The sequence below is a fragment of the Aspergillus pseudotamarii genome (genome assembly GCF_009193445.1).
Source record: "Aspergillus pseudotamarii strain CBS 117625 unplaced genomic scaffold BDV38scaffold_72, whole genome shotgun sequence".
In the NCBI taxonomy this organism is placed as follows: Eukaryota; Fungi; Ascomycota; class Eurotiomycetes; order Eurotiales; family Aspergillaceae; genus Aspergillus; species Aspergillus pseudotamarii.
In genome coordinates, this window is record NW_022475086.1 from 20,666 (window position 1) to 36,814 (window position 16,149).

Consider the following 16,149-nt stretch of genomic DNA (forward strand, 5'->3'; position numbering starts at 1 on the left):
ACTGCAATGCAACACTAGTGGGTTGCCCGACTTTCTAGAAACAATGCCTCTCCACAGATGCAGATGTGTTCGTCACAACCCTCCACAATGATATTCTTAGTCTTTGATTCGCTCGCCCATGGATCATTGCCCCCATTGTATCGTTTGCCCGGCATCACCAAGCCATCTTCTGACATCACAAGGTCTTAAATCTAAGGGTATTCATTACATATAAACCAGCATAATTCATTCCATGCTGACCGAATACCGATATCTCATGCATATGAACTTTCAGTCGTTTGAACAAGATGAAATCGTCTCCTTTCGAAAAGATCACGGAAGACGTCGTGGAGGTTGAACCTCCCGCGTACGGTCAGATTGACGAGCCTCCCCTAGTAATACCACCGCTGGACTTGTTCCAAACGGCTGGGCCCCCTGTTTGTTCGACGGTCACCCAAGACCAATGTATTGCTCATCTCAAGTTTTTAGCAGCACTCGCCGATCTACGCGACAACATAACAAGTATCAACCATTTATTTAACATCAATGATCCTGACCCAGCTGTTTTTGGAGATAGCATAGATGAGGCATGTGCTCGTGTCAAAGAAAAGCGATGGGCTGTGTACACAGCCAGGGCGGTCGACCGCTACACGACTTGGTGGCAGAAGTGCATTCAATCCCCTGAACGATGCCCCAAGCTCCATGACCTAGAGGACGACAGTTATGACTCGATTACCGAGCAGGCCCAGCCGTACAACTGGTCTTCAAAGACAATGCCCCCTCTAGGTGAGCCAAGCCTTGAACCGGTCGTTACCAACTACCACAAGCTGCTGACAGACTTCTCTATCAGATATTCTAATGGTGTGGCACGCACATATGCTGAACCCTAGGGTCTTTCTTGAAGATTGCATTCGGAGGGGTGCCATGGGCTTTTGGGCGGCTGGTTTCCCTTGGGAAGTCATCAACTCCTGTCTCGACGATCAAACCATGGAATACCGCGCTGGACAGGCAGCGGTAGCCCGCTTTCAGCAGAAAACTGGTTTGCCCTGGGACAATCTGAAATGTTCATCGAAGAAGCCCCTCACTTGTCCTAGCTGTAAGCACGAGCTGTCCGTGCCCTGGACCGAAGCGCAGATATCCGTCCCACTCGATGAAGCATTTGACTACTGCCGTGGCTTCGCAGATCAAAATTTCCAAAAGACATGTCCAGGCTGTAACTTTCAAATCACACACGAGCGACTAAAGATCGAGAAGTTTCGGAAAGATGTTAGGGCTTTTTGGGCTTCGGATGTGCCGATGCCTGGAACGTTTTATGATGTTAAGGGTGTGCCAAAAGCCGTCACGGTCTCGAGTCGAAAGAAGAGGCAGTCCATATTCCCTAATCGTTTAATCAAGGCGATAGGTACCATTATTCTTTCTCAGACCGACCCAACGGACAATAGCTGCAGGACAATGGCGGCATTGCGCGACATTCTACAGTCCAAGATCAAGAGTCGGGACATCATGCGGAGGGTCAACCCAGATTCAGGCATTTCCTCATTATATCCAGAAGAGAAGGTGGCGTTCCGTCGGATGATGGCTCGCTACTGGGATAATCATACTCCGTTTGCTCTAGACCTGGTTGGTGCTGTCATTCGACAAGGGACTTTTGTTCAAAAAATGGACAACATTGATTGGCTCCACTCGCCTACCGTGAAGGCAACCATGGACCGCTTGATTAGAAAATATGAAGTGTTCTTCCAAATCATAGCACAAAACCCACGCAACATGGCTGTCCCAACTCTGGATGTCGATCTCGCCTGGCATACGCATCAACTGACGCCTTCAAGATATTTTGACTACTCCATCTTTACAACACGGCAACACACCAGGGTTCCGAATTTCATTGATCATGACGACAAAGTCGAAGAAACCAAACTGTCGGATGCATTCGAGTGGACTAGCAAAATGTACAAGAAACTCACCAAAGGTGATATCTACAGCGAGTGCACTTGCTGGTACTGTGAGGCTATTCGAGCTCCGGATCTCAGCGACGGCATCTTTGTCTCCCAGTCAACCTCCCGGGCTCGCGAAGCAGCCGCCAATCTCCACAATCGGCCAGATATATCTTCGGATCCGGACAAGAACCCCCATATCTCCGCGCACAGTGCTGTCCCAGCGGAAACAAAGAAGACACGTGCCGGCTTCGATCCTCGATACGTGAAGTATCTAAAGCTTCAAAGCAACTACCAAAGGGCACGCCGTCGTGCAGAGAAGCGAGACAGCAAGCAAGGCAACAAGGAACGGGACCGTGCTTCAGATGCCAGCCTTTATGCCATGGCATATGGTTATCCGGTATATGTGCCATACTATGCCCCGTACATGGGTGACCCCTGCGTGCACTCCAATGCATATGCTTCAAATCCAGGTTGTATGAGCTTCGTCACCGGGGCCCCTGGCAACTGTGCTGCAGGGACCTGTGGAGGCGCTGTTGCGGCAGGCGGCTGCGGTGGAATGGGAGGGGGATGCGCTGGTGGATGTGCTGGTGGGGGAGGGGGCGGAGGAGCGGGTGGATGTGGATCAGGAGGTGGTAGCGCAGGTTGCGGCGGGAGTAGCAGTGGTGGAGGCGGAGGCGGGGGCTGTGGAGGAGGAGGTGGTGGTGGTGGAGGCTGTGGTGGAGGTGGTTGCTGAAGAGGTTATAAGCTTGTATACTTGCTTCAAATTATGGTTATGTATCTATAGCGTGTTTGGAATTGGTTACTTGTGAATTTATATACTCGATACCATGAATTAATACGATTTTCAACAATGACTACTGGGGAAAGAGGCTCCTAATTTCATAACTATCCAAACCCAAGTATAACATCCGAATCAGACAACCAAGATGCTCTACCTCTCCGGAACAAAAACATCTCAGATCAAAGAAAAGAAAGGCATAACTAATGAACCGGAATAGTCCCATCACCAACAAGTCTGCAAAACTCCGCCGAAGACGGAAGCATCATCTCTCCAAAACAACACGCCAAGTCGATCTTTGCCTTCATACAGTACAACCTGAGCATGTACGGATGATAAGAAATTCTCCGATACATCGATGAACTTTACTTGGTGCCCGATTAAGGGAAAGTAGTACAGACTAAAAGGCACGGGCCGCCAAACCCAATCACGGCGGCGCTAAACCTGACTCGGGAACAAAGACACAGATACTAATGTACAGAGATCAATTCTCAGGACAAATTCCAAAATATGATGAGATCACCAGGAGATTGGTACATAGTAAGCAATAGAATAACACGTATCATCAATACTCTGTACACCTGTAACACTATTTTATCCATCCACGCATACATGGCCAATAACACCGTCCGGCAATGGTTGCCAAGATCGTAGATTGCAGCTATTGCAGCATTCGGAAAGCAACTGGAACTGCAACCTGAGGGACGAGTATGCCATTCCACGGTTACGAGGCCGCAGGGTTGCATTAAGGAGGTTATATACGTAACCATTAAGTTATACTGGTTGCTTTGGTCTGGTCTGATCTCCTGGTCCCTTGGATATATAAAACTTCGGGTACCTGAGTTAAAAGGCTCTTCTATATTCTTGTTTATCTATATACATACATACGTATCTCCCGTTCTCCTTTGTTCTCGAGGATATATATTGCTCTAATCGGTATGGGACTCACCTAGCCATACATGGAGTTCTGATGATACTAAACTGACAGAACCGCAATTACTACCAGAAAAGCACAATGGACATGGATAAGCTCAAGAAGGGTTTCAATGACACCACAGAATCCGCCAAAGATCAAATCAATAAGTGTATGTACAATTCTAAAAACACCTTCTAGGTGTATATAGGAAATTTAGCTAACGGATCTACAGTCTACGGTAAGTAGCAGTTTTGAAACTTAAGCTCTGATTCTGCTCTATTCCACTATATGATGCTCATTCTTGAGAAGAGAAGCCAGGCGAGACTGCAAACGACGCCTTGAACAAGGGCAAAGAACAGGCTGCCTCTGCTGCCGACAGCGCCAAGGCGACCTTGGACAAGGCTCTGGGCAAAGGAGAGAACAACAACGCTTGAAAGTGTCGACATTAATCAGGCGTTACGTTTGGATGTCCCATCCTACTATTTGTGCATAGAGCCACTACGGTAGTAATGGTCAGACGAACAAGATAAGTCGTCCGAAGTAATTCAACGTGCCCTTGTAAACATATTTAGTCTCGTGTGCTGCGCAGCAGCCATATACGACTGATCAGCCGCTGTACGTCTTGTATCAGTTCAACTGGGTATATCTAAATGAAGCAGTACGAAGAGACAAACACGGAAAAGAGAAAGAAACACCGAGACCAATTGCTGTGAGTAAGCCATTCAATGGCAACGCCAGCTACATCACTATGCATTTATTTCTTTTTTTATTTCTTTCATAAATGGTGCGTTCGTTCCACTCCTCTATACGCCTCCTCCAGAGGTCGTTTGACGGTTGGGAGCTCGTGGAGAGCGTAGGGTCGGTGGATGCCCGGCGATTAAGAGGTGGTATAGCTGGCGACGCCTGATGAATGTCTTGTGACTGCGCGCGTCGGCTTATCGACCTATGGTACCCGGTACGTAGCCATGAATCGCGTGGGACCTCGGGAGACGCGTACTGGGGATCTGTGAATTGTAGGTTGGGTGATGAGAGGGAATAGGGATGATTGAGGTTAGGCAGCATATCTGGGATTTCAGGTACAGCGTCTTGCCATTCTAGAAGTTCTGCTGGGTTTACCACGGACTCAGTGTGAGTCTCTTGGAGCGATGTTTGCAGCACGGGCGCTGGTATTGCAGTTGCCGTCGCAACTGCAGCGTAATCGAGATTCGTTGCATCAAGAGTCCCTGCAGTATTTTGATCAATCTCTTGAGAAGTGGCAGTGGCCGTGGTCTGCGGTTGTAGATGCAGGGGCACCGACGGCACGCTAGGCACCTCCCCATTCTGAGAGTACGGGTGGTTCGAGGCTGCTCTTCCAACCAAGTTGCTTTGTGTTCGGCTAAGGCCAGGAGCCTCTGAAGCTCTGGTTGTTCTCCGCACCAAAGAGGCTAATCTAGATCCACTGATGGTATTCAATCTTTGTAGAGGAGTCCGAGGCAAAGACTCCTCGGCCATATCCCCTAGGCGAGTGGTATGCGACCTTTGAAGTTGATCCGGTGCATCGCTGACTCTGTGTGCAGGTTCGGTTCTCGTGGGAAGAAGGGTTCTTCTAAGATACTCTGGAAGCGGTGCATCGGGTTCACGAGTATAGGGAGGCGGAGGGGGAACCCAGTTATCGGCGTCACTTTCATGAGGGACCTGGAAGATCGGAGGAACCGGTCTCGCATCAAAAGCACGCCGTGGCTCGTCACGATACCGTGGGTTATACCGTGTGCGACTGGTAGCTGCTGCGGTGGCAGCACGACGCAGTGTATCTTGGGAGCGCGGCTGTGTGTTGTCGTAGGGAGTGTCTGGAACCGGAGGTGTATCACCATCACCCATATCAGTTGAGGAAACAGAGAAGTAAGAACTATTTCGACGAATGACCAGCGGTGGTGATTGGCTCATCGAAATAGCTGCTGGGTACGATTCACGAGCGAGAGTTCTGGCCCGGAAGGAAGAATTGCCACGATGCAAGCGGGTTCTTCTTCTTTCCAGCTCAACCTCTGTATCCAAGCTAGTATTTGGTTCGTGGAGCATCTTCGGCTCCGTTTCGCCAATTTCGATACTAATTTCAGTGGAACTACCATCTTTTGGTGATCGCTCGAAATCTAAAAGCAGCACTCGTCCACCATCAACCGGAACATCTTCTTCACCAATTGTCGGAGGGCTAATGCCGCCGGGTGCCACAGCCACCAACCTACGGTGGTCAGTCGGAGCGTCGGCATGTCGTACCCAGGAAGCTGCCGTAATCCCAGGCATCTCACTCATCTTATGACCCCTGATAAGCATCTTCGGCTTAGTGATAGAGTGCTGCAATCGTTGTGCACTATCTGGTAGGTGCATAGTCTCCTCCACTGGGTGACTTGGTCTACTATTCGAAGCACAAAGTGCGGCTGCAAAGGTACTTGATGGTGCAATATCAAGGCGGTCCGGTATACCATATACCCAGAGACCGGAATCTTGGAAACCTAGGGCGGCAAGCTCTCCAGTACAATCAACCGTGGGCAGCATGATTGGAGGAAGCTCTTGTAACCCATTCCCAGACGTCGGACTCACAAAATATACTGTACCAGAATTCACATTGTTGACCCCAATCGCCCTGAATGCCGCGGCCTCTTTATCAAAGCCCAAGATCCAACTGCCGTCACCTTCAGCATGTAGTGGAAGATGGCAAGCGTGACTGTAGCTTTGTATGATCTCAGGAAATAGAATCTGGGTGGTCCACATGCGTGTATGGGCCTCTCTTACAGAGATATCGGTAACAGGCTCTGTGTAAAACGGTACTGTGATAGTGACCAGACTGGTATTCTGGCTATCGCCAGACGAACCGAGTAGCATGACTCCGTCTGATGAAAATGCAATCGAGTCCACGCCAGTACAGCGTACGGCTCTTCGTTCGGTCGCAAGTGTTCCTTCTCCAATGGCGTATACTTCGATCCTATCGGCATACGCGATAGCAAGAACACCACCTGTTGGAGACAAGGCTAGAGCCTGTGGGACATCATTCAACTTGATATTCTGAACGTGCTTTGCTTCTTCGTTAGACAAGCTATATATGTTGACTTGATGACTAGACGATACCACAGCAAGAAGCGAGCCATCATCCAGGATGGTAGCGTTCAGCGGACGTCTCCAGGTTTTGAGTTCATGTCTCACTACAGCTGATCCAGATGCCACATCGAGAACAACGATCCTCGAAGAGCTTATACAGAGTACCAATTGAGCACTGGGCGAAAAAGCAAAACGAAAAGCCTCTCCGTGTGGGAAAGCCGTCGAAGAACTCATCGACGTTGAAATAAGCTTCACCAAGGTTTGGCGGGGCCTAAGGAAGACCTCGAAGGCATTGCGTCTTATCTCAGCCCCAAACTTCAGCTTGAGGATAGCAAGGTCATCCGAAGTGACTGCATCTGAAGTAGCTTTTGCTGTCAAGGAGAAGGATGGACAACGAGATAAATGATGAGCGTATAATATAGGCGAATCTGAGATGCGCCTCCATTTTCGGTTTAAGAAAGCTAGAGACGCGAAAGTGTTTGCGTCGACGACATAAAGGATGCTGCATAGCCGGTCAAAACAGCTCTTATCTTAAGAGGACAAGCTGTACAAGAGATGTCTTTGCTGGCGGTCGCAAAGTCGCCCTACTAGCTGTTGGGCCAAAGAGGAAAGTTATAACTTACTGCTCAATTACCGTGCGAGGTAAACTGTTGAAAAGCGATGAGATCAGCTCACCTGACCGCGATTGGCTCTTCCCAAGCGAGCCGTTCTGTTGTTGGCTGGGGCCTGCGCTCGGTAGCTGCTCAGGGTCGTTATGAGGACCATCGAGCCGCTCAGCACTGGGCAGCTGAACATCCTCCTCCATGGTCATCGGTTCATAAAAGTCTACATTTGCTGGAAAGAATATACAACCGGATTCAATTGCACATCGCCACAAGTTTTCTAGGCAGTAAAGGGGCAAGTTTTGGAGAATCAACCGGAGCGCTTGTGGAAGGACGGAGGCGCCAACTTAGCGGCCCGGTGGCTGTGTCTCCTCTTCAACCGCCAATGCAACGATGATCTGGTGCCGGCGCGTACATGAGTCGAGACGCAGACTCGGCTCAAACGTTCCGAATTAATGATGTGCAGAAAGGTGGATCTCCCTCAGTAAGATCCCCGATGCTCTAGACAACAACGAGAAGCGAGCAACGGGCATGATCGCGGGGAAGAATCCATACAATATACTGCATTTCCAAGGTGTGGGATATAAATAGAGCGCGACGGCCAAGGCACGTGGTTGGTCCTGATGGCTGACTCATCTTCCCCACACTTTCTGATAAGAAAAAGGGAACTTCGTCTGGGAGGAGAAAAGCTAAGCAGACCTCCGCGATTTGTCACTTCAGATATGTCTTGATTACCCCCAGATTGAGTAACAGAACGGTACTGTGGACTATGAGGGCCTCTGCGCGACACCGCGACTAACATCATCTGGTTCGATGTCGCTTGCATTGACCGTGCGCTAGTCGGTTTTCATGACCTAAACTCGATAAGAGTGCCAGCCCATTACAGTATCTTCCTCTCCGCCTGCACCTCAAGCGCCATTTCCTTGACAACCTCGGATAAGTCTGTTGGCGCGCACGCGACGCTCAATTGGACCTTCAAGACTAACAATCGCTGTCTTGGATCAATAAGAAACCCATCTGAGAATCGCCATGTCACCTCCGACTGCTCAGAGTAGTTCTACTACACAAAAGCTTGTCACCCCGGGATTCAACGCCGGTGCAAGGCCATACAGATCTCACAAAGTCAGGGCTTGTGACTTGTGTAGAAAGCGCAAGTCCCGATGCACGGTGGATATCCCAGGCCAGTCATGTCTCCTATGCCGAGTCCAGGGAGCAGATTGTCATTACCAAGAAGAATCCAGTCACGATACGTCCATTGCTAATGGCCCTGATCCCAAAAGATGGTCCGTCGATAATTCCAGTGAAAGCTTGCCTTCTGGCCAGAAGCGCAAGCGTACCCCCCACAGCGATTCCCCTCCTAGTCGTCCACGAGAAGATACCTCCACCCTACCCCGCGCGAGCTCCGTTGTGGACAGTCGCGGAAGCGAAACCCGACGGCAAGGAATTGAAGACCCTCACAACGAATCCGTTCATATCGTTGGTCCTGTTGTTGCGGATGACGCTCAGGTAATCGAGAAGTTTATGCCACCAGAATATTCCAACAAGAACGAGGACCCTAATAGTCATCCGTACAATGTCTACTCGAACGATCCGAGAAAACCCATACTTTATACCACCATCTCTAGGCGGAGACAGGGCATGCGAGTCGGCATCCCACCTGGAGAGAACCAGAAAGAAGTTCTTGAACAAATACTCGGGCCTTTCCGTCATGATCTAGTTAGGCTGTACGCTTTTGATCGATCGTCTTTTGATACGACTGAGTACTGATTTATATCTGCAGCTTTATAGACAGGTTCAACGTAGCGTTCCCAATCTTTGATGGTGACAGCTTCTGGGAAGCATACATCTCGGAAGTCCCAGGCGAACCACCAGCGTCCCTTATATGTCAAGTCTATTCGATGTCGCTTGTCTACTGGAAGCATGTACCGAAGCTTGCCAGCCACCCCAAACCGGATGTCCGATATGCAGTCAACATGACTGTGGCCGCCCTTCACGAGGAGTTTTCTGCCCCAGGCTTGTCGACAATAAGCTGTGCTTTGATCGATCTCACGGGGCGGCCAATATTCTCCATGACCGGCAATGCCATCAGTTGTGGTCGAATGATATCTCTCGCTCATTGCCTTGGCCTAAATCGAGATCCCAGCCATTGGAAGGTTTCTCAGAAGGAGAAAGATCATCGTATACGATTGTGGTGGGGTGTTGTGATACACGATCGCTGGTAAGTCCCTTTATGTGCGGTCTCTTTATTCTCGCTGACCCAGTTTAAAGGGGGAGTTTTGGTCACGGTGTACCTCCTCAAATTGCCAAGAATCAATATGATGTCCCACTCCCCACAATCGACGGTTTGTTGTCGCCGAATGGCCGCACTAATGAGCGCGTGAGGGCCGCTCACTGCCACATCGCGCTGTGTCGCTTGACAGAGATCCTTGGCGAGCTCATGCCGCTTGTGTACGGCTTACAACACCGAGTTTCACGCGAGACTTCCAAGAGATTACGACAGATCAGAACTGATCTCGACATGTGGGAGGATTCGCTCCCCGACTGGTTGAGGTCACAAGCAAGTACAAGCACGGAGGAACGTATCTCAGGGACAAGTAGCTTGCAGCTGGGTTTTCTGGCCGTCAAGATGCTTGTAAGCAGAGTGGAACTGAAAGTAAGTATCCAACACTACGCAACCTCGACTTCATTTCTAACTGATCAACCATAGGAGGTCAATAGTGCAGATACCGATAACCCAGAAGCACGACGCTACTTCCAAACGGAATGCCGACGCTCCGCCGAAGAAATCGTACAATTTATCTCTTCACTCCGGAAAGAGAACTTCCAGGAGTTCTGGTTGCCATGTATGAGATAGCCTTGTAGAACCCTTACGATTCTCTGGTTTAAAGTAACTAATTCTTCCACAGACAGCGCCTTCCACCTCACATCCACCGCCACTCTTCTCGTCCGCTGCGCATTGGAAACCACAGACACAGATGTGGCTCGCTCCTGTATCAACAACGTGGAGATGTTCCGGAGTATATTACGCCGTGTCAGAGAAGAGGAGGACTGGGATGTAGCGGACATGTGTCTGGACCACTGCGATCGGATCCTCAACAGACTCCCTGGCAACGGAAGCACCCCTGACCTCAACTTCAGTGGTGTCGTGCAGCCTGATAATCGCCTGGTGAACCCGGCTGCGATTTCGCTTCCTGAGACGCAGACGAATAATGATATTGTTGACGACATGATGTCCATCTCGGGGACTTTTGGTACGATGGACGGTTTTCCGTTTGATATGACAGGTATTTGGGATGTCTCTGTTTTCCAGGACGTGAATTTGCCATGATATCACAAGCTAGAGACGAACCGGGAGGAATTCTCTTTTAATTATACCCAGTGTGAACTATATATATCTTGGTTTCAGACGTAAATATGGTGTCTAATGCAAGTAATATCATATCTCAGAAGCAAAGACATTAAAGACATTAAACTTGTAATTTCATTTATACAGAAGACATATAATGAACCAAATGCTATTTTACAAATCCATGATGATGCTCAGGACCCAAAAAAGGAGAACCTCTAATCATAAACCCCCCACCCCAAGAAAAAGCACCTTAGGTACACATTAAACCAGGAGAAGAGTGTTGCTCCCAGTTTACTCCCCAGGAAAACAAACTACTGCTTGCCAGCACCGAACATGCTGGTGAAAGAGCCCTTCATCTGGTTCATCTGCTCCTGCCGAGCCTTCTCCTCTTCAGCGGCCATCTCAGCCAGCCACTTCTCACCGTTCTCGCGGATCTCCTTCTCCATCATCTCATAGTTCTTCTGTCCTCGCTCACGGATCTGATCCCAGAGCATTTTACCCTGGGCGAGACCCTCAGATGGAGTCGTCTCGCCGTCCAACGTTCGGGTGGATTTCAAGCCAAAAGCAGAGGCCAAGCTGCCCATGCTAACCTTAGGCCGCTTCTGCTGCTCCTCGCCCAGCTCCTTCTGGAACCGCTCACGCATGGCCTTCTCGCGCTTGGCAAACTCAACGGGGATATCGGTGCCCTCAAACGACTTCAGGACAGGACGTACGTCTTCCACTCCCATGCCGGCAAGGTATTCAAGCAAAGGAATCAAAGCGACCAAAGTCTTGTCCTTGGAATCACCGTGCCACTTGTCGAGGATGATAGCATTTTCGGGCTGCAGACGGGCGTGTTCCTCCTTGGTGTCAATCAAGATAACTTTCGACAGGTCACGGTTAAGGTAGGAAAGGTCCTATATAGGTGTATATCAGTAAGTGTATAAGATATTTTCACCCGCTCTTTGATAAGACGCACCTTAATATACTCTCCATCCTTGTATCTAGTGGCTTCCCTGAACAGTGGCCAGCGGATGATGCGGAAAGGGTCGAGCTTGCGAAGTACCTGGTCTGCCATCATGCTCGGAACGCTGGTGAAAAGAACAAGTTCGTAATACTGGTTGAGGTAGCGAAGGAAATAGTCGACTCCAGGTCGCTTGGCAACCCGCCATCCGTGTTCACGGCTCCATTCGCTATGCACAAGCAAGTCCTCCAAACTTAGCACCAAAGTGTAAGGCTGGCGGAGGTTGGCGTCTTCATCAGGGAGTAGCTTAGGGAAAGCGGGATCTTTGTAGTAGCTAGTGATATCTCCAAAGCGAGCTTTGACACGGCTGTACCAAAGCCCAAAACTCCAGCCCGAGGGGACATCCGGATGAAGTTTCTCCTCTTCTTCAGTATCCCAGTTCCGTCCCAAATAGGCAACACCACCTGCACCCGCAAGCAGGAAAAGGGCATACATGAGGTTGGCCATCCGAGCCCTTCGGCGATCGAGAGACGAGACGTAGCCATCCTTGGGAATATCGCCGCCGTGGCCATCATCCGTGTAATCTTCGGAGCGGGAAGGGTCTTCGGTGAGATTCAGCGCAGTCGGTCCACGGCCTTTCGAGCGAGCTTCTAGTTCTGCGGCAAGGGTTGAGGGAATGCCCTGTGTGAGGTCGGGAAGTGGTGTTTGGGGCGCAGCTTTCTCGGCCGCCGCCTGGCTAGATTCAGCCTTGTCGAATTCAGTCAGCTATGGAAAGCGAGATCCATAGTCAGGACGATTTACTCACAGATTCGGCAGTCTGGTTTGCTGTGTTTCTTTGTGCATCCGCGTTGGTGTCGAACTCAGTTTGAGAAGCCGAATACTCTTGTTGTGTAGACTGCTCGGCTTTGGGAGGCTTGACAGACTCAGGCAGCTTGTAAGGCGCCTTGGGTTTATTGCTCTTCGCGTACCACCGAGAGTGGGTAATTGGCAAGGTGGATAAACGAACCGTAGAGGCGAGAGTGTTGGGCCTCGTCAGAGGCAATACTGCACGGCTAAGCATAGTGGAAAAGAAGAAAGTGTGATGTAATTAAGGATAGGTAAAATCTAACAATATACTCATGCTCTGCACAAGGGAGGCGGCTTGAGCGGGAGTTATAACAGGACCTAGCACCAGACCGATCCAACAAACGCGCGAGAGTACGTTGACAGTCTGAGAGTCTGCCTGTCGAAGTCCAGAAGATAACCGGTCGAGTGTCAAAGCTTCGGAAAAGTTGCGCTGCCGGAGGTACGGCGAGCGGTAAGTCCCCACCGCGCAGCGCCGCCTATAAAATCTTCCACTTTCTGCCGGTTTCTTCCTTTTCTTTTTCTTTTTCTTTCCAAATTATGAAAGTTGAAACCCAGACGGTAAATTTGACCCAACAAGCCTTTTGATGCATGCCGGGTTGTATTAGCTGGGGAGACAAATGAAGTTTCGCTTCTATCCTGCACCCAAGAGCCGCAGCGAAGGATATCTGTGCAGCTGCAGCCCCGTTGGTGGGATACAAATTGTTCTCTCTATATAAATGGTGGTTTGATGTCCGCTACCCACCTTGCAAAAGAGAAAGTGTACTGTGTTAATGCGCAAGTTCAGTTAACTATTAGCTGCAACAATGGCATGAAAAAGAACCGTATGAAATAAAGACCTTTTCAATAGAATATTTCGCGTATTTTTTTTTCTTCCCTTATAGATTCGATCTTCAGCCATCATGGACTCCATATCAGACGGCCTGGAAAAGGTACACCTCGAGAACCCACCACCGAAAAGAGATCAGGTCGAGCTGCGAGAGGCTGAGGATGAGGACAATGAAGAGGATATAGAAGAAACAGCGCCGTTGAATTCGTTTCCCTTCTTCGACCTTCCTTCCGAGTTACGTTTGCGCATATATCACATCCTTCTCTTTACCCCTCGCCGCAAGCGAGCGCATCTACACACCAAGGGCAGTGTGGGAGCTTCCTCGAAGAAAAATCCACCACTATCTCCGACATCTCACCGGATCAACCTCTTCCTGGTATCCCGCCGTGTGCACAATGAGGCTTCCGACTATTTCTATACCACCCAGACGTTCCGTCTCTTCCCTTTGCAGGATTATTCTCGAATGCCAACAGTCAGTATGATACCGCCTAGATACCGACCCTCCATCGCTACTATCGAATTAATCCTAGGGTCCAGCTGGACAGCACCTCCCAGCTCTTGGAAAGTCAACCGCCGTCTTGGTCTGGAAGAAATGGTTCGTGCTAAGACATTCAAAGTGTTTATTGAGGTCGATCCTTCGCATCCGGTGTTTGAAGGCTTCCGGATTTCCAAGAATTTTTACACTGAATTTTCTGGTGGAATACTTCGCGATGTTCTCGCCAAAATGCCAAGCTTAGAATATGTGGAATTTGACGGGTGGCCGTCCGTCCGCAAGAATGGGGCGTTGATGCAGCGTCTACTTCATGAAGCCAAAGCAGCCAAGAAGAAGATTGCTTGGGGTCCCGAGCGCGGATGGACAGACTGCGATGAGGAAGACATGGACATTCCCATGGTTTACGAACTGAAGTCGATGGAGCGTGGTCGAGTCCACGATGCTCCGCCTCACACTGATTCGTTGTTCGGACCATAATCATTACCATGACTGGTCACTCGGTCTGGTCTGATGTCTCTTTAAATGAGACCGAAAGTATAGAATAGCCTATAAACATTCATCAATATAGAGTCGAATAACTGCCTGGTATTTATTGGATTTGACCACCCAAGTTCACGAAAAGTTGCTAATTTATATGTAAATTTGTGCTATAGTAGTCAACCCGTGCAATGAATAGCACAATGACTGAGCCGTAGTTCCTTATGCAGTGATCGAATAGTATAAATTGAAACGTCATTCATTTATAATTGGTTCCGTGCATGATGGCTGCCCCTGAGACACAGGACTACTGTCCTGTACCCATGTTATAGGAACAGAGATTATGATACCCCTCATAACTACTAGCTAATCATCTATAGGTCTTCGTCCACCTCCATACTGGCGCCGTTTTGGGCTCCTTTTCCATTTGATTGCCTGGCAACTGAGGCTTCCTTATCGATCATCTGCCGCGAGACCGCGACAATATTATCTTCAATCAACTGCTGACTTACATCCTCGATGTCTATAGCAATAGTTAATACTTATACGGAAAACAAAACCAGAGTTCCGAATATGACTTACGCTTCTTGGGATCGACCTTTCCGACATATCTTGTCTTGAGCTGCTCCTTGCTAAGTTCCGTTTCTTCTTTAACTCGCTTTTCATAGCCCTCAGCGAGGCTGACGAGCTGCTTCATGCGGTCGACGTTGTGCTCGCCTTCCTCATGGAAATCCTTCATCTGCAAGGCTTCCGTCCAAACATGCTTATGCAGGTTCATCAACATGTTCTCCTCCAACCCTGTCTTACGGTAGTTGATGGCAATACTGTAGTAGTGCCTGTTCAGACCGTGGATGAGTGCTTGGATCGACGGCTTATTCAGGTGACCCAAATTGGATGTCGTTTGCCGAGGCTCCTGACCCATGACCACAGTCTGGGGTTGAATAAGCCGGAAAGCATCAATAACAACTTTGCCCTTGACGGACTGGATGGGATCAACGACAACGGCGACAGCGCGCGGGGTGAGCTGCTCGAAGGATTGCTGGGTGTTGATATCGACAGATGAGAGCCAGCAGCCAAAACCAGGGTGAGAGTGATACCAGCCAACAACGGTCTCTGGCCTACATAATTTAAAGTATCAATATCGCTCCAAGTAAGGTTAAGGGCCGAGTCAAAGCTTACCGTCCTGTTTGGCGGAGCATATCCATCATCTTGGTCTGAAAGACGGGGTCTACAGCTTCGACACTAACTCCAGTACCGCTCTGAGGCATCGCGAACACATCTACTACTCGAACTGTATATTCATCCACGAACTCTCCCAACATCAGACCCATGACTTCCATAGGCACACCTGCCCGACCATGTCGCAACATCTTCAGCAGAGCCAACGATGAGATATGTACGGTTTCGGAGTTATCGATCAGGTTAGGGGTATCCTAAAGAATCACATATCAGTATAATAGCTTCGCAGGTGTGTAACTCGGATAGAGAGTCTTAATCGAGTACAACGCCACATATGAGGTACTCGGAAAGAACCGCCATAGGAGAGCAGTGATTAAGCAATGTCGAGACTCAACTTACACCACCGGGGGCAGCACCGCCCATGCCCATACTTTGGGCGGCCTGAAGCATCCGACCAAGTCGCTCCATAGCTGCTGACGGAATATGAGTCGCGGAGATGCAAAGGTAAAGGATAGCTTCCTAGAGGGAAGCCCCGGAAGACAGAAGAGTTGATCGGGATGTCAAACGGTGGCAACGTAGAAGTAAGCTCGCAAAGAATGCGGTAATGGAGTAATGACTGAAAGGTAGATGAGGGGGATTGAAATGGGATGCAAGCGATAAGAGATGGTGGTTGGAGGTGAAGCCGCAGTTGAGCTCCAAGAAGCCTAACTGACGAAGGCGGTGGGCACAGCTTTGGACCGTTAATTGGCGCTCCC

General features: G+C 49.5%; 6 protein-coding genes across 6 annotated transcripts; 3 read left to right on the forward strand and 3 right to left on the reverse strand.

The window, feature by feature from the left end:
• Positions 1-287: 287 nt before the first annotated feature.
• BDV38DRAFT_287137 (uncharacterized protein) lies at positions 288-4,044 on the forward strand (the record flags this gene model as incomplete). The annotated part of the gene is made up of 6 exons (XM_032060805.1): positions 288-765; positions 830-2,355; positions 2,432-2,653; positions 3,683-3,779; positions 3,843-3,848; positions 3,920-4,044. The coding sequence occupies 6 exons, from the start codon at positions 288-290 to the stop codon at positions 4,042-4,044; spliced, it is 2,454 nt and encodes an 817-aa protein (XP_031909106.1).
• A 158-nt stretch (positions 4,045-4,202) lies between these two features.
• On the reverse strand, positions 4,203-7,801 carry BDV38DRAFT_195017 (F-box domain protein). The gene is made up of 2 exons (XM_032052329.1): positions 7,303-7,801; positions 4,203-7,181 (listed from the first exon to the last, which is right to left on the reverse strand). Exons 1-2 carry the CDS (start codon positions 7,488-7,490, stop codon positions 4,349-4,351), a joined length of 3,021 nt encoding a protein of 1,006 aa, XP_031909107.1. The 5' UTR covers positions 7,491-7,801; the 3' UTR covers positions 4,203-4,348.
• A 63-nt stretch (positions 7,802-7,864) lies between these two features.
• BDV38DRAFT_259486 (putative C6 transcription factor) lies at positions 7,865-10,642 on the forward strand. Its single transcript, XM_032055824.1, has 5 exons — positions 7,865-9,005; positions 9,062-9,499; positions 9,550-9,934; positions 9,989-10,124; positions 10,188-10,642. Exons 1-5 carry the CDS (start codon positions 8,311-8,313, stop codon positions 10,607-10,609), a joined length of 2,076 nt encoding a protein of 691 aa, XP_031909108.1. The 5' UTR covers positions 7,865-8,310; the 3' UTR covers positions 10,610-10,642.
• Positions 10,643-10,689: 47 nt separating this feature from the next.
• On the reverse strand, positions 10,690-12,790 carry BDV38DRAFT_259489 (protein translocase subunit TIM50). Its single transcript, XM_032055825.1, has 3 exons — positions 12,379-12,790; positions 11,589-12,320; positions 10,690-11,526 (listed from the first exon to the last, which is right to left on the reverse strand). The coding sequence occupies exons 1-3, from the start codon at positions 12,631-12,633 to the stop codon at positions 10,942-10,944; spliced, it is 1,572 nt and encodes a 523-aa protein (XP_031909109.1). The 5' UTR covers positions 12,634-12,790; the 3' UTR covers positions 10,690-10,941.
• Positions 12,791-12,926: 136 nt separating this feature from the next.
• On the forward strand, positions 12,927-14,348 carry BDV38DRAFT_259494 (uncharacterized protein). The gene is made up of 2 exons (XM_032055826.1): positions 12,927-13,148; positions 13,204-14,348. The coding sequence occupies exon 2, from the start codon at positions 13,319-13,321 to the stop codon at positions 14,213-14,215; it is 897 nt and encodes a 298-aa protein (XP_031909110.1). The 5' UTR covers positions 12,927-13,148; positions 13,204-13,318; the 3' UTR covers positions 14,216-14,348.
• On the reverse strand, positions 14,342-16,143 carry BDV38DRAFT_259496 (proteasome regulatory particle lid subunit RPN11). The gene is made up of 4 exons (XM_032055827.1): positions 15,794-16,143; positions 15,395-15,648; positions 14,798-15,333; positions 14,342-14,738 (listed from the first exon to the last, which is right to left on the reverse strand). The coding sequence occupies exons 1-4, from the start codon at positions 15,860-15,862 to the stop codon at positions 14,590-14,592; spliced, it is 1,008 nt and encodes a 335-aa protein (XP_031909111.1). The 5' UTR covers positions 15,863-16,143; the 3' UTR covers positions 14,342-14,589.
• Positions 16,144-16,149: the final 6 nt, after the last annotated feature.

What these genes read in the sequence shown, in the direction of transcription:
- BDV38DRAFT_195017 (XM_032052329.1), bottom strand. Translation starts at nt 7,490, where the DNA reads ATGACCATGGAGGAGGATGTTCAGCTGCCCAGTGCTGAGCGGCTCGAT. An exon ending in CCTCGCACGGTAATTGAGCA is followed by an intron (nt 7,182 to 7,302) that starts GTAAGTTATAAC and finishes CCGGCTATGCAG; the next exon opens with CATCCTTTATGTCGTCGACG.
- BDV38DRAFT_259486 (XM_032055824.1), top strand. Translation starts at nt 8,311, where the DNA reads ATGTCACCTCCGACTGCTCAGAGTAGTTCTACTACACAAAAGCTTGTC. An exon ending in TAAGCAGAGTGGAACTGAAA is followed by an intron (nt 9,935 to 9,988) that starts GTAAGTATCCAA and finishes GATCAACCATAG; the next exon opens with GAGGTCAATAGTGCAGATAC. An exon ending in CCAGGAGTTCTGGTTGCCAT is followed by an intron (nt 10,125 to 10,187) that starts GTATGAGATAGC and finishes ATTCTTCCACAG; the next exon opens with ACAGCGCCTTCCACCTCACA.
- BDV38DRAFT_259489 (XM_032055825.1), bottom strand. Translation starts at nt 12,633, where the DNA reads ATGCTTAGCCGTGCAGTATTGCCTCTGACGAGGCCCAACACTCTCGCC. An exon ending in CAAACCAGACTGCCGAATCT is followed by an intron (nt 12,321 to 12,378) that starts GTGAGTAAATCG and finishes GAATTCGACAAG; the next exon opens with GCTGAATCTAGCCAGGCGGC. An exon ending in AGGATGGAGAGTATATTAAG is followed by an intron (nt 11,527 to 11,588) that starts GTGCGTCTTATC and finishes ACACCTATATAG; the next exon opens with GACCTTTCCTACCTTAACCG.
- BDV38DRAFT_259494 (XM_032055826.1), top strand. Translation starts at nt 13,319, where the DNA reads ATGGACTCCATATCAGACGGCCTGGAAAAGGTACACCTCGAGAACCCA.
- BDV38DRAFT_259496 (XM_032055827.1), bottom strand. Translation starts at nt 15,862, where the DNA reads ATGGAGCGACTTGGTCGGATGCTTCAGGCCGCCCAAAGTATGGGCATG. An exon ending in ATGCTCCGCCAAACAGGACG is followed by an intron (nt 15,334 to 15,394) that starts GTAAGCTTTGAC and finishes TAAATTATGTAG; the next exon opens with GCCAGAGACCGTTGTTGGCT. An exon ending in AAAGGTCGATCCCAAGAAGC is followed by an intron (nt 14,739 to 14,797) that starts GTAAGTCATATT and finishes CTATTGCTATAG; the next exon opens with ACATCGAGGATGTAAGTCAG.